This window comes from Physcomitrium patens, chromosome 4 (assembly GCF_059467195.1).
Source record: "Physcomitrium patens ecotype Gransden chromosome 4, ASM5946719v1, whole genome shotgun sequence".
NCBI classification, from domain to species: Eukaryota; Viridiplantae; Streptophyta; class Bryopsida; order Funariales; family Funariaceae; genus Physcomitrium; species Physcomitrium patens.
This window is the reverse complement of record NC_143413.1, coordinates 6,562,905-6,587,395: the sequence shown is the minus strand read 5'-3', so window position 1 is coordinate 6,587,395 and position 24,491 is coordinate 6,562,905. Positions and strand designations below refer to the sequence as shown.

The window sequence follows — 24,491 nt, the reverse complement described above, 5'->3', positions numbered from 1 at the left end:
CTCTAAAAAATGCTAGTATACCTTCAAGTAGAGGGGTAATCCACACTCTACTAAGAAAGAACTAGCTCTGATATCTCAAGTTAGTGTAGTCTCGACAAACTGTCACGGACACAAAATACAGACTTGAAATCTAACAAGAAGTTCAAGAAAAAGTGGCAAAACTAGATTAAACAGATGAGTACAAGAACAACACCAGAAAGGTGAGCTAGAACTCCAAGAGATGTGTTGTTGAGACTGAAGAACTCTTCAGCCTCGATCCCTATATATACTCCTACTTAGGAAGCTTCTCGAGCTACTTCTATTAACTAGGAAGCTTCTAGAAGGTTCCAAAGGCTTCTTTTCTAGAAGGTTCTAAAAACTTCTCGAGCTACTTTTATTAACTAGGAAGCTTCTAGAAAGTTCCAGGGGATTCCTTTCTAGAAGCTTCTAGAAACTTTTCTTCTAGAAGGTTCCAGAGACTTCCTTTCTAGAAGCTTCTAGAAACTTCTCTCTAAAAGGTTCCAGAGGCTTCTCTTCTAGAAAGTTTCAGAGGCTTGTTTTCTAGAAGGTTCTAGAAACTTCTCTCTAGAAAGTTCTAAGGAATATGTCCCTAACAGATAAGAGTGAAGCCCTCTTCACTCTTATCAAATCCTTTCTTGCTTCTAGTCTAGTTTCAATGGTCTCTAGTTTTCTTATCTTTTGGCAATAGTCATTCTAGTTTCTTTCTTAATATATATATCGAGTTATTTCTATTTTATTATATTTTTTTGAGAGAAGTCTCACTTGTTTATTTATTTTTATCAAGTTCTTGTCTTTGACACATAGAAGATAAAATTCTATCTTTTTTGAATCTTATTTCTTTTATAGTGAAGATTTGCTATTCTTTATCTCGATTTTGACAGATGATGTTAATAAAAAGCCTCAACTCTCTTTATTGTATTTGCAAGATTCTTTGTTGGCTTCCATGTACATTTATTAATATCATATTTGTACTAATAAATAATATATTTCAATCTATTTCAGCGTTGCCCTGAATCTAAGTCTTCTTCCACCTCAAATTCTTGATTATTATTTATTTTTATAAGAGAAGGTGGCATTTGTCTTCTTCTTAAGATATTCACTATCTAATTTGGCTTAAGAAGAGACAAGTGAAATATGACGTGGACCTTCATAGACTCCAATGTCATGATATATCATTATTATATGGTGAAAGATGATAATATGGATCTTATTATAGAAGAGCCAAGTTAAAAGATAAAATACAAAAACATGGATAAAAGATGGAAAGGTAGTAAAATTTTTAATAGTAACGCTGTTTTTTTAGAAAAGTGACTTTTATTTATTTTGTAGAGCCATAAATAATACATAATAAGATAGATTGAAAAAATAAATGATATAAGTATCTTTAGGAAGAAATTAAGAATAAATTCTAGCTAAAATTACCTAAAAAAACTAGATGTTGATACTCAAAGAGGGTTGGTTATGAATCAGGGTCAAGACCAGAGCCTGAGGTACAAAACCACGCCTTAACAATGATTTTGGGATTTTTTTTTTAGAAATTAGAGAATAGGAACTAAGAGCTAACTTAATAAAAGAAATTTAAGTATTGATTTGATGTGTTTTGAATATGTATTGAATTTGTAAGAGCTTTGCAAAGTTGGGATTTGTTATAGGTGATTCTAGATTTGTGAAATAAAAAAGGTGATAATTTTTGGAGAATTTCATAAGTTTGGAAATAGATCTGTAAGTGAAATTTTGAGGATTTGCAGATATATATATATATATATATATATATATATGTGTGTGTGTGTGTGTGTTCAATATATGCTATAGATTTTAGCTTGATCAAAAGGATGGATCAAGGATTATTGAGGTTTAAAAGGGTCAGGGTCTCAAGAAGTAGAGTTTTAGATCTAGTGACGGTTTCTAAGATTTCTTACAATCTATTAGTTGGATTGGAGTGAAAATTATGTGTATGAGTAATAGACTTATTTTTCTTTGTATATGAGAAATTTGAAATCAATCGAATAGTTTAATAAGGATATATTGATGCTAGAAATTTAACATTCAGATTGAAGAAGGAAGCCTACCAATATCCCAACAAATATTAGGATTGATCTTCTTTTTGATGAGTTTGATCTTCTTAAAAAAAATTGTACTTATAATCAATATTATTCTGAAGAAGTTTGCAAAATTTGAGTTAAAATCAATAGTTCATTCATTATTTATTGAGGTTTAGATCTGCTATAGGAATTACTTGGATTATTTAGGATTTTGTTAGGATATGTTTAGAATTTGATTAGGATTTAATTAAGGTTTTTTTAGGATTTTTTAGGATTTGGTTAGGTTTTGTTAGAATTTGACTAGAGTTTGGTTAGGATTTGTGAGTGTAAATTTTATTCCTCAATCCCAATTATAAAATGGCCTCAATTAAGAGTTACTTGTAAATCAATAAATAAATCAATAATTTAGTTAAGATTTATTTATGATTTGATTAGGATTTGATTAGTATTTGATTAGAGTTTATTTAGGATTGACTAGGATTTGATTAGGATTTGGTTAGAGTTTGACTAGAATATGGTTAGGATTTGACTAGGATTTGGTTAGGATTTGATTAAGATTTGATTAGGATTTGATTATAGTTTGATTAGATTTTGTTTAGGATTTGATTAGAATTTGGTTAGGATTTGATTAAAATTTGATTAGGATTTGATTAGGATTTATTTAGAATTTGGTTAAGATTTGACTAGGATTTAACTAAGGTTTTTATTTTAATATTTTATTAAGTTTTTTATTTTATTATATTTTTGAATTCTTATGTTATTTCTTTATGATTTCTTTAATGAGTCTTTAAGAATACTTTGTGTTTCTTACATAATTTGTTTGTAATTTACAATGAATTTGATTGATGTTTGATTATACTTACTAATTTTTAATTATAATTTGTTTAAGAATCTATTAGAGTTGTTAGGACTTATTTTTGCAATTTTTCTTCTATCTTCCATAGCTAGGTGCTCGATGCATTCTCAAGCCAAATGCCACGTAATACGACACTAGTAGATGTAATCAATAAGCAACAAGATTGTCTTATTTATAAGTAGGAAAAGGTCTAAGCTTATGATATTCCAACTTGTTGCAAAGATGAATATTCTTGATATTACAACAAAGTAATTATATCTTATCATCTACATTGAATTATAATTGTTTCTTGGAATAGGCATCTGTATTGATCTTTTGCTATTCTTCAGCTCTTTTCAATTGTGCCTTCATTTTTGCATATAACTTTGATAAATAATTTACCAAATCTATTAATACATGATTATCAATTTTTGAAAAGTCAAAATTATTAAATCATAGATCATAACCATAATTGGCAAAAAAAAGTGTTTATTAACTAGAAGAGTATAATGAATTATTATACGTAAACTTTACCAATGGTAAAAGAATTGTTCAATAACTTTCATGATAATTGATGGTATACCTCAAATATTACTTTAAAACTTGATTCACCCATTTTGTTTGTCCATCAATTTGAAGATATAATTTGAAGAGAGTTTTATATCTATTTTTAGAATCTTAAAAAGAATTCTCTAAAATCTTAATATAAATTGAATCTTCATATCTGATATAATATCTTTAAACAATCCATGATAGCGATAGATGATGTTAAGAAAAAGCTTAGACATTTCTTTACTTGTGATAGATTTTATACATGGTACAAAATATGCCATCTTAGTAAAATAATCTACTATCATAAATATAGAATCATATAAACTTGAAATTAGAAGATCCATGATAAAATCTATAAAAATGGAAGACTATGGTTGTTTTAAAATAGGCAATGGCTGAAAAAGTCCATAAGGTCAATGGCAAAGAATTTTGGATCTTAAACAAATATCAAATGATTGTACAAAGTCTTTGACTGCCTTCCATATTTGAGGCCACCAAAAATCTCTTGATATTAGTTCAAAAGTATTGTTGTATAAAAAATGTCTGGTTTCTAGAAAGTCTTGACGAGCTTGAAGAATATATGATCATATCTCACCTTCTAGAATGTATAATTATCCTTCAAAATAAAATAAATTATTTTTAAACTTGAACTTGGAAGTATTATGAGATTTAAAAAAATTATTCTTGATATCATGAACAAGAAGATCAAAAGACATACTTGATTGAATTTGCTTGACAAAGGTTGAAACAATAGTTAATTTTAATTTTATTGCTTGAAGGTGAAAATGCTCTTGCTTCAAGAAAATCATTCTTTATTGATCAAAAAATGCATCTCTTTTTTTTGGTGCAAGATAAGAATGTCTAAAAAGGACATTTAACAAAATTTATTTATTTTTGGATCAATAAGTAATCTTGATAAAGACATACTCCAAAGAGCTTGGCAATGATTCAAAATACATACTAACATGAAGTACTTAAGGTTCTTGTGATCTGTATATACAATGATTAAACTCAAGGCACCTCCTAAATAATGAATCTATGATTACAAAAAGCTCTTTGTCATAGATATCATAATTAATCTCAATTGCTAAAAAAATTCTGGAATAGAAAGCTATTGGATGAAGGAAAACAAATAGTTTGAAGATCAAGAATCATATTACATGTAGTAGTTGCTACATACACTATAAACTTGAATTCGGAGGCTAAGGCTCAGAGGAGAGGCGACGTTCCCAACCACCGTTCACACGTCCCCAGATTTGTTCGAACGTGGCAGAAGATAAAGATGCTGTTGTAGATGAACAGAAATAACAAAGTGATGAATGAAGAATCGCAACGAATGGTGGTCGTCGTCGGTCCGAGCGGATGAACTCCGGATTCCAATGCACATGGACCGTCCTGGCGATGGCGGATTAGGGCAATCGGGTGAGTTGTTTCGTCTCGGGCAAGGCAGGTTCGAATTCATTCAATTGCTGCTTTACGATATTGAAGCTCTGTGATATCAGGATTTTGTGTTGTGGTTTTTTTATTTGATAGAAGGCGATTGTGGATTATTTGTAAACCTTTGAGCGCTTTGAACCTCTAATCGGATTTTGAAGGAAGTTTTGGCACATTTTGTCTGTCACAGCAAACTTTTATCTTGGAGTTCATCGTTTTGTTTTGCGTTGGCACATCTCAAGACTTTGTAAGAAGCTTTTGGAGGAGTTATGTCTCGCCGATATGATAGTCGGACGACGATTTTCTCTCCGGAGGGTCGGCTGTACCAGGTGGAATACGCTATGGAAGCAATTAGCAACGCGGGTGCGGCAATCGGGGTGTTGGCCAAGGACGGAGTAGTGCTCGCAGCGGAGAAGCGTGTCACCTCTAAGCTTCTGGCAACTCTAAAATCCACGGAGAAAATGTACAAGATCGACGACCATGTTGCTTGCGCTGTTGCGGGCATAATGGCCGATGCCAACATCCTTATTAACACCGCGCGATTGTCCGCGCAGAGGTACACGCTTGCTTACCAGGAACCGATGCCCGTGGAGCAGCTCGTGCAGTCTCTGTGTGACACCAAGCAGGGTTACACTCAGTTCGGTGGGCTTCGTCCGTTCGGAGTATCGTTCTTGTTTGCAGGATATGACAAGAACTTCGGTTTTCAATTGTATATGTCGGATCCGAGTGGAAATTATGGGGGTTGGAAGGCCGGTGCTATTGGGGCTAACAATCAAGCGGCTCAGTCGATGTTGAAGCAGGATTACAAGGACGATATGACGAGGGAGCAAGCCGTGCAATTGGCCCTGAAGGTATTGAGCAAGACGATGGACAGCACGTCACTGTCGGCCGAGAAGCTGGAGCTTGCAGAGATCAGTTTGAGCCCGGATGGTGTGTTCCAGTACCAGGTTTGCAGTCCAGAGAATCTGAATAAGTTGCTGTTGAAGCATGGTATCACACAAGCAGCTGAGGAGAGTAATTAGGTATTGTGGCAATTTTCCATAGGCAGGTCTATGAGGACATCTAAACAGTGACAGCCTTGAACTTTTCTGAAATAATAGACTTCTCCGTCAAACTTACGGAATTGATTGGGCCAGCCATGCTTGATCGACTTGAATTCTTGTTGCTACTCTGATTGGACAAATTTCTGTCACCATCTTTTGTAAAGAGTAATATAGGTCAACTTTCCGTTTCAATTGACATTCATTTTTATGCTGAGTACATTTGTCAAGCACAGAGTGTTGTTAGATATACTAGGTTGGTTTATTATCATCACGCGGTTAATTCGAGTATCAATCTTCGAGCGGGATATAAAGAATATGGTAAGACTGGTCATGTGGATGCTCACAGCTACATCAGTGTACGAGTTTTCCACAGTTTAATAATCTGACTACGGGTCTTTATGCTTTCCTGTATAAAAGCTAGGATATTGCCGTAAGAAATCCACTAACCACTCCTTTCACTGTAGGATGGTAGGATAAGTAAATCACATCCAATCCTATCCTTTCCATCTGGAACCCTATGATTCGACCCATTTTATAACGCTTTTGTTTTGAGTACCAATGTGTATGCTAACTTTGCATTCATAGCCGTGAAAGAGACTTGAAGGTGTGATCCTGAAGGTTAGGTGTTGAAATAAGAACAGCACAAGTAGTATGGATTGTTGAGAAAATGCAATTCATGAATTGGGGATTACTTGTCAATATCACACAATTGTGCATGTTAACCCCAATAATGAATTCGTACTTTTTGACTTGAAGGATGAGGTTATTAATAGTACACTTATCAACACACAGTCCCAGTCTAAATGTCTACGTACTTGAATCCAAGTAATACGTGCTTCGTTGTAAAATCTCTTAGAATCCAGACTCAATTTGGATGTTCGGAAGGAAGGGTATCATTTTCTTCATGCCCTGTCAAGCTCATCTTCCAAGGGTGTCGTTCCGCTTACGAAGAATCCAAAAAGCATGTTTCCAGTGTTGCGCTACTCTGCATGTCCAGTCCTGCACAATCCAATTATATAAATTTACATAGATATCGAGATCGGGGTCTAGTAGTGACATCGCTGCATTCAAATCTTTGGAGATGTTGGAGAATCATTGTGGAAAGGGATAATTGTCTCATGGCAGTGAAGGACACAACGTCTGAACATTGGGTTCAACTCTTTCTAATGAATTGGAAGTGGTCAGCATTCTAAAACAACTGAAGTGTGATTTTGATGGAAATAGAATCAGATTATCTTCCTAGGTTCTCGGAATGACAATTTTCAAGGCACATTTTAGCTTGTGCTTCTGAGCTGCAAAGTGCAACCTCTGTAGGTGCTGGAAACCTTCAGACATGGTTATGAGCTTCTTAATACTTAATTACATCTTGTCTGCAATTCCATCTTAATGACGCTTGCCGTGTTGCTTAAAGCCCTGAGGAAAGCTTAACTGAAGAGATTAGGGAGTTGTCTAACGTGTACAACTCTCTAATCCCTTTCTATATTTAGGTCTCATCAGATTTTTGATTTATTGAGCTAGTTACTAATCAAGTGGTGAAAGCTTAATCCTGTGCAGATTAGAAGCACTGCTACGGTCCAATTGATTGTGGACTTTCAGTCCCGGTTCCCCACAGATTAAACTGAGATATGAAAGCAAAGTGGAGCAGGCGTAAAACCTCTAATAGATGCTTGGAAAACCTACACCTTGGAATAGTTGTTTCTTCGTCAATGAAGGATTCTGCTGGAGGTTAGCTACACTGATGTGACTGAAACTTCACCAGATATTGACTGGGTTAGGCAGTATGCACAAGCATGGTTTAACCAGCTCCTTGAATTGCGTATACTACGAAAATGATGGGTCTGAAGAACTCGAAGCGCCATGATCCTTCGTTCCTTTCATGTGCTGATGACGTCAACAATAAAACCTGAGCTGTGATCCCCTGTGCGTGGCCATCGATCTATGTATTCTACCCAGGAGAAAAATTCACGCAACTTATTGATAAATGCAGTTGAAGTTTACAAGTAACCGAGAATTAACTCCAGCTGCATTTCAGGCAATTCCTTCCAATACTGAAGTAAATTGTGAATAGGAAATGTGAGAGACAAGCACAAGAGATTAACATTTCAATCGTCAAAACTTTATTTTCACTTAATCAACTAGAGTACTAATCTCTGTTTGCCGGAGATGCTTCCAAAATGATGTGTTTAAAAAAGGGGGGGCAATATAAGTTGAAGTGCACAAGAGATGTCTACAAAGCGTAAGATTAACTACAGTTCTGCAAGTCTTTTGTATTCAACGACATAGACTTTCATCATGGAGTATTACAGACTGTCAAAGACATATTATTAAGATTGTTAAATAACTATGCACTCTCACAATGCCTGCCATCTCTTTCTGAAAATCCAATTTTGTAAATAGAATTTTGTAAATAGAATTTCGTAAAGGTCTTGCTTTCTTTTCATCTTTCTTTCAGAAGTGTTAGTTCAAAAGTATAACATATTGAAAAATCTCAAAACACTTTATTCTTAAAGAACATCAACTTATGTTGATTTGTGGAAACGGGATATATATTTAAGTACAATCATTATTAAAAATTAATACATTCATCTTCGACACTTTTTCTACAAAACTTAGATGTATTAAATATAGATATATGTACATAATTATTTGTTTATTTATTTGCAAACATTTTTAACAAGATTGCAATTGTTTCACTGTCAGAATCGCAAGAAGCTCAACAACAAAAAATTTATACATCTAATGGTAGTGGGGCCAGAGGATTCAGTAACGACAGGATGTAGGAAGCACTCGACAAGTGAAAAATCCTTCAGTCCTCCTTCCCAGCTCTTCCTGCACTATGATCTCGAGCCGCCAGGCTTTACACGACAATTGGTTTCACCAAGCAATTCCGTGAGCAGAAGGTGCTTACATTCACATCCGATATCCATTCTGCTGGCAGATACGATACTCTACACAATTCAGAGAGCAACGTTACAGAAAACAAGACAACGATGATTGTATCTATTCCTCCTGCATCATCACAAACCAGTTGGTGGTGAAGACCACCGTTCGACAGTATTTGCATTAAAATTTGCAAGCAACGGACCCTGTCAGGGAACCCTGTCGGTACACATTCGCATGTCCAAGGTGTAATCATTACCCACAAGCAGAGTATTAAATAGGTATACCATGGACAGCACAATGCAAATTGCGTCAGAGAAGTGAGAAAAACCAACAGGTAGAGAGAGATAGAGAGAGAGAGAGAGGGTAACATTACTGATGAAGGTAAGGTATGAGACCCACAAACTGGAAACAACCAGAGAATATCAGTTAGGGAGTGATAAGAAATTTAAAAGTTCCTTTCATGACTCAAGCTCGAGTCTGTGTCTGGAGTGAGATAAGCCATTCATGTTCTGAATGAGACCACATGAGGGTGGTCAATTGCGCGCACGTTTGCCCACAAAAAGATTACACGAGAAGACTCCAGTCACAAACAAGTGGCCATGACCTGCTTCTTGGATATCTACGCGACCAAACAGCAGTCTGAAACTACCACCCAATTGAAAAGCAATCAGAAGAAGACTACCATATAAGAATGTTAATCACTTGCACTGTTCGGACTGGTACACATCGTATATCTTTTATAGCATCAAAATATTATATGTACAAAAACGACGGCACCTACAATAGAGCAACCTCTCTATTGAAGATCCAGCTGAAGCTTCCCCTCTTAGGACCCTTCTTGACTTTCGCTTGGGCACGTTCATCGAGTCTTCTGATACGAGGAGGCAGTGAGCACACATATTGTTGCGCAGCCAGCGCTTCTTCCGAGAGCCCTGTAATACTGGAAACATTCCACCTCTTCACCAAGTGCTCCATGATGTCCGCATAATCTCGGGCAGTGTAAACACCTGTTCTTTGAGCAACAAGTGAAAAGTCATCGAAAAGATGATCGTTTTGACCATCATACATTAGATGCGCTGGCATGGAAATCTTCTTTCTCATCATATCTGCGAAGGCAAGCATGGCACCATCCGGGTCTATCTCAAATAACTTCTCTACGATCTTGGTGTACGCGTTCTCGTGCCTTCTTTCATCAGCGGCAATGATTCCGCAAATAGTTGCGAGCTTCGCATCTCCATGTTCCTTGGCGTGCCGAGCAGTGTTACCATGTGAAATGAATGTTGCCCTTTCCTGGAAGGAGGTGTAAACGAAACCCAAGTAGGGATTGTTCTCTGTTTGAGGGTCCTGCAATCGCACAGAAACAACGATCAATTGATGGGCAGGATAGAATTGCGAGTCATTTCTAAGATGAAAATGCGACCAACTATTCTAGTTTTTTTCATTAACCCACAGTCTCAGAACTTCCGTCATCGCCCTTGTAGGGAGAACACGTCGAAAAGCTCAAAAGACCAGTAAAAAGCAAAACTCTCCAAATGATTGTATCCCCAAATCTAGAGTCGGCTATACTGTCTGAACCAAGTCGAATAGCTGGTTACAAAGCCCATTCAAGCAGGTTTCTACAAAAATATTTTGGGGCTCCCACACTGAAATCCCAAAGATTCCAACTCTTGCTGCAATAACAGAACCTGTAAAATTTATCAGTCTAATATGTCCAACACTACAGCCTAGAGGTGAAAGAAACGCTCACCATGCCAGATCCAATAAGGTACTGGATAGTTTTCTCAATGCTTTTCATGTCCACCCGGCCAGTCAAGTATAAATATTTATTTAAAAGATCTCCGTGGCGATTCTCTTCTGCAGTCCATGCACGGGTCCAGACACCCCAAGGAGTGGGACTGGCACCGGTTTCATCCCGACTCCCATCCAATGTGTTCAGCATAGTTTGATACGTAGGCAGAGCCTCTTCGGTGATCATGTCTCCGACCAAACACACTAAATAGTCATCAGACAAGCATGCTGCTCTCTCTCGAAGCTCTTTGACTTGGTCTAAGAAGTCCTCAGCGGAGGGCTCTGGAAGAAAATCCTGTGGTTGCCAGCACTTCTCTACAGGCTTTAAGTAAGGCAGGAGAGTCTCGGAGGCCCAGCCTTCAAGGGACTTGAACATTTCCAACTTCTCTGGTGAGATGGAGTGCATAACTTTGGAGTGCTTCTCCGTTGGTCGCTTACTTATAGGTGCACCTCTGTAACCAACCAAGTAATGAGAATTTTAGAATGTAAATATGTAAATTTTTACCGAAAAAAAAAAGCTCTTGCCGCATGTTAGAATAATAGCCAAGCTACCGCTACAGTATGCGGTAGTGCAGAGACCGCACAGGAGGGTGACAGCAGAGGCGCTGAGTATCTTTGTATGCGCCGGCAGCCGGTCCGACCCATGCACGGAGCAGTCTATCCAATTCATTTCTGTTGCATTCAGATTACAGTTTCAACCAAACCCAGAGGCAAGAACTACGAGTGCTTTTAAGTTTCTGACAAATAAATATTGTGAATGTGGTGCTTACTTTGTTTTAGGGGGCAGAGTAGCAGTCATAAATACTTCCAATGGACCAACATTCCCTGTTCGTCTAACTAAGTTCAAATTCACATTCAACTTCTGGCCCCTCAATGTTGAAGTCAGCGAAGCGGTTGTTGAGGTGGCACCTCGCAATCCGTTAACTGCCGCGAACTCCATCGGTATAGCCGCCATCTCAAGGAACTCTAGTTATACCTATTCACCCCAAAAAATTCATTGACCTGCAAGAAAAAACCACCTTAGAACTTCAATCGCAGTTGATTACCTATCTTAAATTAGCATAGATTCTCAACTGGCTCGTGATTAGGATATACATTACGACTCAGATGGCACTTCCAGAATTTCGATTCTCTGAAAAAGTCGTGAGAAAAAAGCTTTCACAAAGCAAAACTCGTAGATTCTTGGCATGATCCGCTGTACATCTACTTTCGTATCGATCCTTCAATGATTCTCGGAAGAGTAAGTCCCATACAATGAGCGCTAAGAAGTATAGACCGCCGCCACTACTATCAACTGCTTTAGGATGCAATCTATTTAGATTCAGACCGCAAACTCGAAGGATTGCATGCGGACATATCGACAGGGATACCAGAGGCCGCGAAAGCTGCGTCCAGGATGGCCTGTCAAGGAAACAATCGCTACTACAGTTGCGACAGTAAATCTATCAATATTGACCAACTACTAATGCTTGCAGTACGACACACTCCGCAATCGAAGGTGGGAAAAAAGTTCACGAAAGGATGCATCGATCCAAACACATGAAGTGACCCGCAACCAAAAACCGAGTTCAACACCCAACATTGGCAGGCACCCGTTCTCCAATCAACACATTGCCTGCACACTTCAGGGGAGCGATAGAAAAAGGAAAAATAAAACCAGGGCACAGACGAACAGTTTACAGTCGCCAGCACGGGGACAGCGCTAACGACGCACGAGTACCTCCGATAAGTAGATATTAATAAAAGCAGCACATGTATGACGCAAGAGAAACCTGAGGAACCCGCTGTTCCAAAGAAACAAGCGCAAAACCCATCTTTGAAGGAACAGCTACTACAAAATCACCACATCACGACATTCGAACATCAACACATTACCGCACTCTACACGACCACTGCACCACCGCCTCCCAAACAGGCTCGTACAACAACAAAGTCCTCCGAGCTGGGCGAACTGTACGCACTCAAAATAACTGCAATGACCTCCAGAAGCCAAGAAAAGCGAACTCCAAGATTCGCTTCCGAGAGGAGCCAACGCGCGCACATCAATGACGAAACACCGCAGACTGCGACTGATCCCGGAAACCAAGAGGAACCCAACTCAGATCTAGAGCTTACCGATACACAGCGAGTGTGGAGCGAGAAGAGAGAGGGAAGACAGTGTGGAATCCGCAGATGCGTTGCAGGAGGGCAACAGCTGTGAAACTCGTTCAGAAGGCGAGAGAGTTGCAGGACCCGTAAGCTTAGCAGGTGTCTGTTTACACAATTCTAAGCTACCGGGGTGGTCTAAACTTAGGGCGAGAATCCCAACCGATGCTGTCAACCTTTGTTGCACAACTTTCATCCTCTCCTTCTTTAGTTTTTACTCCTCCTCTTCTTCTGCTGCTGTTCCGCTCTTTCCTACTCCGGTTCTGTTACTTCTATTTCAGTCTTACGTGTCTTTATTTGACCGTCTTCAGTGTATCACCATACTTTTAACAGGACGAGTAACTACGAAGATGCAGTGATAGAGAAAGAAACACAACATGACTGAGTCTGTAATTCCTTCAGATTGTTTCCTTTTCTTTCTTCTGTCATGTTGTTACTGTTATCGTTGTTATCGTTGTTGCTGTTATTGATGATGCCAAAGTATGATCGAAGCTTGCGATGAATCACATCAGAGGATACTTTAAGAACCCATAATACAAAATGGGGCTGCTGTATCTTTGGATGCACCACTTCGAATACAACTTAACATTTAAGAAGCCTTTGTAGCAGCAAGATCTTCTGCGAAACAACAATAAAAACAATAATAAAAACTTCACGACGAATAATCCTGCACGGAAAATTGTAAAAAGGGGTTTGTGTGACGGATTTTGTGTGGGTGATGATTAAGGATCATGAACGAGGCAAACTTCTACGCTAAATTATTGCACTCTTACTTATCTTTCCACATCGAGAGACAATCTTACCGGTTGGTTTTCTTCCAGCGTCACAGTCCTGGTCCAGACATTTCCAGGCTTTGAATGTGTTCTGTCAAGGCTTAGTATGGACAGTAGAATAATGTGAGAAACAAGAGCTGGAGGAGGCAGGGATTTGAAGGTCATTTCCAATATAACCATCAACACTGAGCAACACATCTCCGTTTAGTTAATGCATTGAGAGCGAGGGAAAAGAGTCTCTCAGCGAGTATGAGGTGCCATCATGTTATCTTTCCTCTTGTCTTCCCCCATTGAAATGACCTAAAAAGGTGTGGTCAAAAGAAATCGTGCGATGATGGCCACAAGCAAAGGTCCTGAACCCTACAAGAGAAAAGAACACCGTGGAAAGATGTAAAACGTGGAAGAAATGTAAAACAAGGAACAGAAAACAAGTAACGAAGGGTTGGGCAGATTTGTTAGGGCGAGATTCTCAAAGCGAACTTTCAGAAGAGCCACGCATGAGAGATCCTGCTTCACGAAGCTCGAGAACGGGAGCTTGCAGCAAGTGGCAACTGAAATGTGGACGTCAGGATGAAAGGCTGACCACTTCGACGAGGGCCCCATCCTACGAGGTCACGATGAAACTGTTTCATCACCGAAACTCGTTACCACCGGCGAGTCAGCCAAGTCGGACTCATCGATGCTGTGTCAGTCTCCTTTGCTTTTTATGCTAATAAACTGTTAAACATGGAAATCTGACGGGGAAATTCGCACGACCACCCCATGTCCTATCCCTTTCACTTGAACAATCAGCAATACGCTCCTCCTTATTTTTTCTTTAGTTTAGAAAGACCGACGTTGGAATTGGCATTAGCTGAGTCTGCGAAGAACTGGAAGGAATATCCCGCCCACATGCGACAAAGTTTTTCATCACATGTAATCTCGATAAATTGGTTATCACAAACATAATTCTTGGTTGAATTCCAACCATCCTGGTTACGACCAAATTCTAGAACCTGAGATATTGGTCTCCGCAAAACCTATGGATTTCAGTGTGAGTCAACGTGGAATTGATGTAGAAATTTTGCCCTAAAAAGAAGCATGAAACAATTTCATTTGCATACAATCAGAGTCAAACCCTCGTCGTAAATCTTGCGTGGGATACCTGCCACACACCGTCTTTTAATGCAAACCTCCTGGAGCAGGGAGAAGTGCTACAACCGACTTAAATGATCGGCTGGGCTTCGATCGCACTCTGATTGCGGCAGCACTAGGGCCAATACTTTCCTGAATACAAAAAGAGCTCAGCTTCTCATCGGTAGGTACAGGATTTCTAGAGTGATCTACTGGCGCCGTCTTTTATTGGTTGGTAGTACACAGATGTCCCCAGCCCAAAGTGGTGGCTCCTGTTGGTTTGCCCTGTTGAGGTCCAAAGGTGTGCACCTGATAGGTGTTGCAGGATCTCGCCATCTATCACTAATACCTTTATGCTCTTAAGGCACTGTAGGGAATTGCCCTGGAGGCTCTCACTTGGTACACACAATTATGCGATTCCGGTACAACGCAGTGTGCGTTTGTATCGGTTAACCACCTTCACTGAGCGGTTATTCTTTTGACCACCTCGCCTCAAATTACGTTTCCTCCACTCAGGGGAACTGCATGAGCACAGCTCGACCACTCGATTGGATAATGTTTTTTCGGAATTTATCCCACAATTTGTGACTCTTCGGGTGAAGCGTATAGCATGCCGGATTAGAGGAGACTTCCACAAAACTATGAGTGATGCGAATGGAATTGAACTATGTCTGCGATATTCATTGAGAAGAAACGTAAATGGTTAAGGAAAAAACTCTCATCTCTGAGCCCATCTTCTAGATCAACAATTCCTGTCACGGCTCTAGAGGCTCGTCACTAAAACTGGATATTGGAGTTCACATGCAGCTCCATTAGAATGATCAGAATGAAACTATGTTGTGGACTGGAATTAGTGATTTACGAGTTAATCATGGTTCTCCATTGTCAAAGGAGCAGCAAAATTACGTAAGATAACCGTCACGCTTTGAGGTCGTTTCTGCAAACATCTACGGGATTTTACTGTTCTTTGCTAGAAAGTTTTGCATGGTAAGCTTAAATGCAACAGAGCCGAGAAAATATTATTGGGGAGTCAACACAGTGTAATCTGAACATATCTGGGCTGAAGAAACTCACAGTGTGGAGAACTGAAAGCTTTGTGTCCCACAAAGGTTTCGCTTTATGGAATTTGTGGTGTATGCAACCGTCCGAAGCATGATGAGTATGACCTCGGCGGTATCAACCTTTGACAGTAATTAGTTGCAGATTTCTAAATGCATAGCACGCATGAACCTTCTAGATATGTCGTAGACAACTATCGTTTTCTCATAGTCCACACACTGATTTTCATTGAAAATTGAGTGCATTGATTGTTAGCAACAAAACTGTGCAGCTGATGTTGTCTGAGCTCGTGTCCCAAGCCAGTTTGTGGACCAAGTCATTAGTAAGAGAAAAATATTACTTTCATGGCCTAACTATGAAAAAGATGTTTTCAGTTTCGTCATGTACCTTGAAGACTCAAAGATTTCCACAAGTTGTTTGACATTACAGTGGAATCTGTCAATGCATGCAATTCCTGTGTTACTAATCGTTAACAAGCTGCCACATCTGAGCAGTATCACCTAACATGTGTTTCAAAAAATCTAGAAGATGACTCCTCTCTAAAATGTGAATTTTGGTGAGGAAGATTATCAGGGTTGGATCACTTCACATTTACAATTTTAAATAGTTCCAAACCACCGTGAACAGCGTCAAACTGTGTAAGAAAATGCACACAGCATCTGCTCTCGAGAAAATTTCCTGACAACAGCAGCATTCAACTTTTCAAACAAGCATGCATCTCTCAACTATTCTACAAGTATTATCAACACCTGTAGGTACCCACGGAAAGCAATTTCCAAGACGAGCCTAAGAATGGACATAAAATTGTAGCAAGAATGCCGATGGTTTCTTTTTTTCTTTTTTTTTGAGGATAGTAAGTGTATGAACCTGCTTCCTGTATATGAGTCCCTCACGACTGTTAAACTAGAAAGTTGACACTTCAACTTTGACTAACTGACGAACCGACTTTTCAACTATGATTGGGCATCTTCCAAAATTGCGTCACCCTCAGTTCACCACACTATTCACCAAATTAATTTTAATAAATTACTTTTTCTGGAACCACACGTCGTCATCGATCTCTTCATTGAGTGCAGATTCCACAACAAAGGAAACCGAATCAAGACGAGCAAAATTTCCGTGACAACGGCACGGTTTCAACTAGTCAAGAAACAAAAGATGATCTAGAGAGGAACAAGTTGAACCTACACAACCAACACACGGTATTCAAAACTATACTCAGGATCAAATAATTATTTTACTGCGTACCTCTCCAACTAAATCTGAATATTACAACCAATGGTAAAACATGCAACATGTTTTCTTTGAAGCAGCGAACCTGGACTTGTGTTCAATCAGTTGTGCAGCCTTCGCAATGGAAGGTTGAGATGGCCGGATGATTTGACTGGAAACTGATCCTCACAGTTCCACGTTTCCGTCCTTTTCCGAAGATTGGGCATTCATGGGTGCTGCCCTTTATGTCAAGCAGAATTTTTGCAACAGGGGTCATCGTCCGTCACTCTCCATCAGAAACCCACTGTGCTTCGGTATTTTCTGCAACGTGAAAAGTGATTCCAAAATCAGATCTACCCAACTGATTTTGAGAACTTGAGGTGCTTTCAGTGCGATTGTGCGGAGAATCTAGACCTCCGTGGCTTGCTGTGTTACTGTGCCCTCCTAAACAAATTTGCAAAATTTTCAACAGGTTATAATAATTATGTGTTGAGAGGACTTTTGCAAGGTAACTTTTTTGATGTGGGTTGCTCTTCACAAGAGCCGGGATGGAAGATTTGTACCAGGGAAAGCAGAAAATGAGGTTCTGAAATGGAGTATTTTAGGGGTTGTTGTAATATAGTTACTAACACACTTATTGGCCTTTTTTTTTACCAAAATTGCTCATTTTCATTAAAATTGTGTGATTAGGAGTTTGACAAGACTAGTTCACACAAAATTAGAGCTTTTTAAAGGTTATAAATTACACATGTTTAATATGATATTGCATTGATGTTGTGTAGGGTTTTTGGAATTTATGCCATGTATGAGAGTTAAATTAGAGAATGTTATAACAAAAATGCAAGATTATATAAGGGAATTAGCAAGAATAATATAGGAACTTCAATTTATAGCTCTATTTATCAATTATATTATTTTTCAAGAATATAAGTAGCATTATTTTTTAAACAAATCTGTTAATTCTTAGTGTATCTTTTCTATCTAAAGATACTAGATTCTTTTATGTCTTTAAAAATTATAAGCTCTAAATCTAAAAAAAAAAATTAATCTGACATTGTCTAAGTTTAGAAGGTTAATTGATCAAGTATATCTTATCATTAAAGTTAAAATCCAAAATTTGCCAACTTAAGCAATTTTTATTATGATTATTAAAACTTTGTCTATTTGCCTTGTATTATTTTAGTTTTTATGAAATTTCAACAAGTAGAGTGTCTTTAAGCTATTTTTTATAAATTAGCATGTATGATGAAAAGTATACAATAACTATTCGACTTGAAAAATTATACAAAAAAAAATGTTTGATATTTGTATTTATGTTACAAATTTTATCATATATTACTATTACTTTAAATGAAATATAAATTTTTATTTTAAGTCTTAGAAGTGGTACTTGTTTGGTAGTAACATACACAAATAAATATATCCAAAGTATTTTGTGTTGAGTTGTCTTTTGAATTTTCAACAAGCTTTTCAAATCTTATTAATAATTCTTCTTTATTTATGCATGATATGCTAGTCTAAAAAATAAAAATAAACTATAAAATATATTATTTGAACATATATATTTAAGAGATTATATATATATATATATATATATATATATACATATTAAGAATAACCATATGATTCATAATAAATCATTCTAAAAGGGTTCTTTTGATTTTATGTTATAATTATGTTAATTATATGATAAGCATTTAAATTTGTAACTTTTTGCTTTCAGAATAAAATATGTATATTTTTAAAATATTTATGTTGCAATCAACAAGAAAATAAAAAACTATGAGACTTTACAAAATTTTAAGTGTCATAATATTATTTTTAAGTTTGAAAATAATTATTAAATCATAAACTAATATTTTTTATTACAAATATAATAGAAAAAATTACTATAAAATTTTAATAAACAAAAGATATTTGAATTTATTATTTTAGATTTTTGATGGCTTTAAGTATTAGAAACTATAATAAGATATATATATATATATATATATATATATATAAAAGTATTAAATATAAAAACTCTACATTGCTTATAAAAATTTATATTGCTCCCTATGCTTCTAAAATAAATAAAATCTTTTAATTAAATTTACTTTATTGGATATCATTTTTTTATAATTCAATTTGTTATACGATTTTTAGCAGTCTGTTAATCCATCAAGATCAAACTTTTTTTAAACTCAAAATTGCATCAATTGAATATATATAGAACAAATGTTTTATAAAATTTATTAATTTGTTATTTAAATATTATGTTATATCTAATAAAGATTTTAAGTTGTAGTATCAGTTTATAAAAAATTCGTTTCAAAATTTTAAATAAATTCAAAATTTTATTCTACATTTCATCTACATAGTAATGGTTAACAAGAATATATATATAATGAATTATTTCTTAATAAGAATTTAAATTATTATTAAAATTAAAATAAGTAAAATTAAAACTAATATGATTTATTTTTATTTTTAATTTAAAAATGACCTGTATTAATATCAGTAATAATTAAATTTTAAAATCAATAAATAAAACATATTATGAATTCGTTTAGGTATTAAATAATATAATTAAATTCTTGTAGAGAGAAGCTACACTAAATAAAAGTTATGCCAATGAACTTTTATCTTTATAATGATATTGATATAAAACTTCAAATTTTGAAAACTTGATATAAATTAAAATATTTTATTCTTATATATAAATTGAATTCTAATTTTAAGGAGTTTTAAACATTCAATAAAGTATAATATTATTCAAAAAATGGTTGTAAGATATATTATTAATATAGACTAAAATTTATTTTTATTTTTAATAAAATAATAATAAAATAATTTTAAAATTAAATAACTTTAAAAAAATTAAAAAACCTAGAAATTACTTATTCTAATAAATTTAATTAGACCAAGTAAAATTTATGATTTATAATAATTTTAATAAAATAATATATGTATATATATTTAATCTTTAATAAAAATGTTAATAGATTAAAAAATAGATGAATATACATATATAAATATACATATATATATTTATATATATATTTATATATATGAACCATTCTCATAAATATCTCACAATAACAACTTCTCAAACTCTAAAAGTTGATTTAACTCTCAATAATATTAAGTGAACTTCTTCAAGTTATAATAAAATCTTATAATAGTCTAAAATATGATTAGATACAAATTTACGGCACCACTTTTAATCCATTGCTTTATTCTTCCATGCACCTTTTTATTGGAATATCATCCAAGAAGGGTATAGTCTTTTTTGGAATAAAATATCAAAGAATATTATTTATTCTATTCATCATGTGAGCAATTGAGTTTATTGCATCTTGTAGTAATATACATATCTTTATTAATTCTATAAGTCTCTTCATAGTTTTGATATCTTTATTTATTTTAGCTAGTTGGAATTAATCATATCAAGAATAAAGATTTTCAATAGAATAAATGGCTGTACTTGCAAATATTTTAATAAATTCTCCAACAATTGGTTTAATTTTTTGTAATTCTAAGGATCACTTAATTCACTAATTGCATATCTTAAATAAATTTTAGTATTTTTTTTTATTATTATTATAAACCAATAGCTAATCTATAGTACAAATAATAGTTTTAAAAGCTTCATTTACATCTTTTCTTTCAAAAGCTCTATAAATTTCGATAGATGTACTCAAGGTACTAAAATTGGTCTTAAATTCCAAGGAATATGTGGAACTATAAATATAATCATTGATGCTACAAGACTTGGGTCTAGACACCTAATTTCTAAGGATTCAAAAGTAAAAGCCTTTCTATGCCTATTTAGCATATCTCTAAATTATTTCACTTCAACAAGTAGAAGAAAATTTATAGATCCTATTTTCAATTTTTGAAGTATAATTTCAATAAACTTGTAGCCAATCCATTTAGGGTTTCTTAAATTCTTTTCTTTTGAAGCTTGTTGAAGTTGATGGTTGGAGTCACTATACAATGGTATATCTACAAGCTTTATTTTTCTCTCTACAATCTTGTACTTAGTCTCAATTTTAACTTCATTATCTTAAAATACACATGTGATTGAATAAAGTTATCTTGAATGTATTTGCACTACTTGAGCTTCATCACTTTGTTTAACTTTTATAAGTTCTTTTAAAAAATCATCTAAATATATTTTTATATACATACATGCTATCTTATCATCTTTATTAAGTACACCTACTTTTTTTAGGTCTTTTTAATTTCTTCACAGTATTTTGATCTCATTTTTGTAGGTCATTAAAATATGTATTTACAACAAATCCATTCTTAGATAATTTTATAATACATGTACAAATGTTAATTTCTATTCCATGTAAATATACCTTTTTTGATGTATCACTACATTTTCACTTTATAGTGATACTTTGTAAGAATAATCTATTTTATTTTGAAGAACAATAATATATTCAAAAAAGCAAAGAATGATTATAATTTTTTTAAGCTTGTCATAATTTTTTAGTAATTGGATATTTTATATATAATAAGACTTTTGAGCTAATATTAAGAATTATTTTGGTGGCTTCAAATTTAGAAGGTAGTATCACAGACATATGCATATATCCCAATAGTTACTTATATGATTGAATAGAAGTAGGTAAATATAGATTAATTTCATAAAGTCTTCTAAAAAAGCTTCTTAAAAGCTTTATTGATGCAGTTTTGATTTTAGATGTGTTTATAGGTTAGAAACTTGGCTAATAAGTTAACCACATGTTACTAGCTTATGAAACAAGTTAACTTTGTATAATAGCTTGTGAAACAAGGTAACTATATGGCACATACATAGATAACTTACCTTATAAGTTAAGATATATAGGTACCAAAGTCAACACATATTGAAGGTCCTATAGAATATTGCCATATAGCTCTTAGTTAGAGAGTATATATGGAAGTGAGAATGAAGCCTTTTTTGCTCTTATCAATGCCTTTTTAGTCCTTAGTCTTGTTTTAAGACTTTCTAATCTTCTTCTTTTTGGCAATAGTCATTTTAATTCAATATTATATCATCTTTGAGTGATTTTTTAGTTCCTTTCAATGATACAAGAGTATATTGAGGATTATCTTTTATCAAGATTCATATCTTTAATAGTTTGATAAGAAAGCTAACATATTATTTTTGTCTTGTTTTAGAAGTGAGTGAATTATTCCACTTCTATTGTTATATTTTGAAGGTTGTGGACTATCCACGTTTATGTTGAAGATCAGCAAGCTCTTACTTAGTTACAATAACATGAAGATTAATCATAGTAAATTGCTAATAATCAAAAGACAGCAAAGGATTAAAAAAAGTTACTATAGTGGCAGCTAGAGTTTTAAGGTGGCAGCTAGGTTAAGATAAATCTAGGTTTAGTTAAAAGGATGAAGATGTCTCTAGATGAAGTCCATGTAATTTGGATGTAAACTCCACCTATAAATAAAGGGTGTTAGAAGTAAGAGACATCTTACTCCATACTTGTCTATGTGTACAAATCTTACTCATGCTAAGTGTTTGTAGCTTTTAGACTTCTTTTTTTTCAATAGGTTATGGATCCACACATGTTTGCTTGAGTGTTTTTAAGTTCTTTAAAGTAGTTGTTGATATGTAGAATACATCAAGTTTTTGTTGCTGATACTACAATTTAAAAGTACCTAACTTTCAGATTCAGATCTAAATCTAGATCATGGTTTATTCTTATATGTGGTCAAGAGCATTTTGATATTGGTGTTTGGTTTTTCACCTTAAGGCAAAGTTATAGAACACTTGCATTGTATTTTTGCTCAGATAGATCCTTCGTCATGTAACTTTATACTTTCATATCATAAAGATATTGATTATGCTTAAAAAGCCTCTTATGGTATATAGAGTGATTTGTAAGCATAAGAGTGATATTTGAGTGATAAATCAAATTTGAGACATTTAGATAGGACTTGCAAAAAGTCTTAGAAGTAAAGTTGAGAGTATTTTTGAGAGTAAGAATAGTAGTTTGTTTACAAAGAAGGATTTTGAGATTCTAAGACAGTAATATTTTCTTACTGATTTTGAGAGCATTAGGACTTTTTCTTTCAATATTTTTTAATAAATTTTTCCCTTGGATATGGCTTCAAGTGAGATTGAAGGATTGAGAGTAATTGAGAAGTTTAAAGATAAGAATTTCTACCATTGAAAGGTAAAAATGGAGCTTTTGTTGGCATCTTTGGATCTTTAGGACATTGTAGATGAAAGTGAAGAAGCTCCAAGTATAGATGCTAATATGAAGGAGAAGAAGAAGTTCAAACATTGTAAAAAGAAGGTTTTTGGATTGATTGTAACTAATGTAGATGAAGCCAAATTCTTCCACATCATCTTTTGCAAAGGACCAATGGAAGCTTGGAAAATTCTTTGCAATATCTATGAAAGCAAGAACTTATCTAATATCATTTATACAAGAAGGAAGTTCTTCACTTGCAAGTTGGAAGAAGGTAAAGACCTCATGGCTTATGTCAATAAGGTAAAGGTTCTTGTAAATCAACTAGCAATTGTTGATAAGCCTTTACAAGAAAGTAATATTGTCATGACCTTAGTAATAAGCCTTCTTGAATCCTACAACTATCTTATTGTGGAATTGGAATCCATTAAGCTAAAAGAACTTACAATTGACTATGTGATGGTAAGACTTCTCTATGAAATAACCAAAAAGAAAGAAAAGGATCTCCAAAGTAAAGATTCAGCACTCTACTCACATCAAGACAATAACAACTATTCAAATCAATAAGGTAATGTCAAATCTTGCTTCATTTGTAGCAAAGTAGGCCATTTTTTTCAAAATTACTATAAAGGCAAAAAGATAGACAATGAAAATATAAATAATATGTAAGATAAGTTTGGAGAACAAGATTATGCATTCACGATAATAAATGAGATTTCTATGATTGCCATGTCAAGATAGATTGTGGATTTAGGTTGTTCCAAAATATGACACCTTATAAGTATTCATTTGATACTTATGAGGCTATTCAAGCATCAAATGTGGTATTGATAGATAGTGGCACATGTGAAGCCATTGGAATTAGCTCTATTATGGTGGAGGTGGTTGTGAATAGACAAACCAATAGGATTAGATTGAAAAACATCTTTTATATGCCTATGATGAAGCAAAACCTATTTTCGATGAATAAACTTGTAATAAAAGATTTTAAAATTTAATTTAACATGAATGGATGTTTTGTAAGAACATTGAATAGAGACAAGGTCTTCAAAGGCTTTAGAAAGAGAAATTTATACTACCTCATTTATAAGAAGGTAAATGGAGTGAATGTAGTCGCATTTGCTGACTTTACATCAAACTAAGATAAGTTGAATATATGGCATCGTCGCCTTGGCTATTTGAATGTGAAAAGCATGAGAGAGCTTAAGTCTATAGTAAGTGGCTTAGATCTTGGAAATATAAGCCAAAATACAAAACAACTTGTATGTGAAGGATACATACAAGGCAAACAACAAAAGGCCTCATTTTTAAGTAGTGTAGGAATATGTGCTACCAAGTTTCTAGAGATTGTCCATTCGGATGTATATGGACCTATGAAGAATATAAATATTGGAGGATCAAGGTATTTTCTCAAGAAAAAT

The 24,491-nt window shown here is 34.8% G+C and overlaps 2 protein-coding genes across 5 annotated transcripts; one reads left to right on the top strand and one right to left on the bottom strand.

Annotated features, from left to right (window-relative positions):
- Positions 1-4,853: 4,853 nt before the first annotated feature.
- On the top strand, positions 4,854-6,102 carry LOC112281916 (proteasome subunit alpha type-4). 2 transcript variants are annotated; one of them, XM_024518948.3, is made up of 2 exons: positions 4,854-4,879; positions 5,054-6,102. In XM_024518948.3, exon 2 carries the CDS (start codon positions 5,133-5,135, stop codon positions 5,883-5,885), a length of 753 nt encoding a protein of 250 aa, XP_024374716.1. In that variant the 5' UTR covers positions 4,854-4,879; positions 5,054-5,132; the 3' UTR covers positions 5,886-6,102. The 2 variants fall into 2 exon arrangements, with proteins under 2 accessions (XP_024374716.1, XP_090105736.1); XM_090249610.1 differs by having other exon boundaries at positions 4,857-4,875.
- Positions 6,103-9,503: 3,401 nt separating this feature from the next.
- On the bottom strand, positions 9,504-12,798 carry LOC112281424 (stearoyl-[acyl-carrier-protein] 9-desaturase 5, chloroplastic). Of its 3 annotated transcripts, none has more exons than XM_024517927.3 (4): positions 12,453-12,798; positions 11,348-11,579; positions 10,537-11,029; positions 9,504-10,133 (listed from the first exon to the last, which is right to left on the bottom strand). In XM_024517927.3, exons 2-4 carry the CDS (start codon positions 11,530-11,532, stop codon positions 9,567-9,569), a joined length of 1,245 nt encoding a protein of 414 aa, XP_024373695.1. In that variant the 5' UTR covers positions 11,533-11,579; positions 12,453-12,798; the 3' UTR covers positions 9,504-9,566. The 3 variants fall into 3 exon arrangements, with proteins under 3 accessions (XP_024373695.1, XP_024373694.1, XP_024373693.1); XM_024517926.3 differs by having other exon boundaries at positions 12,539-12,798; XM_024517925.3 differs by having other exon boundaries at positions 12,693-12,798.
- Between the last annotated feature and the right edge of the window lie 11,693 nt (positions 12,799-24,491).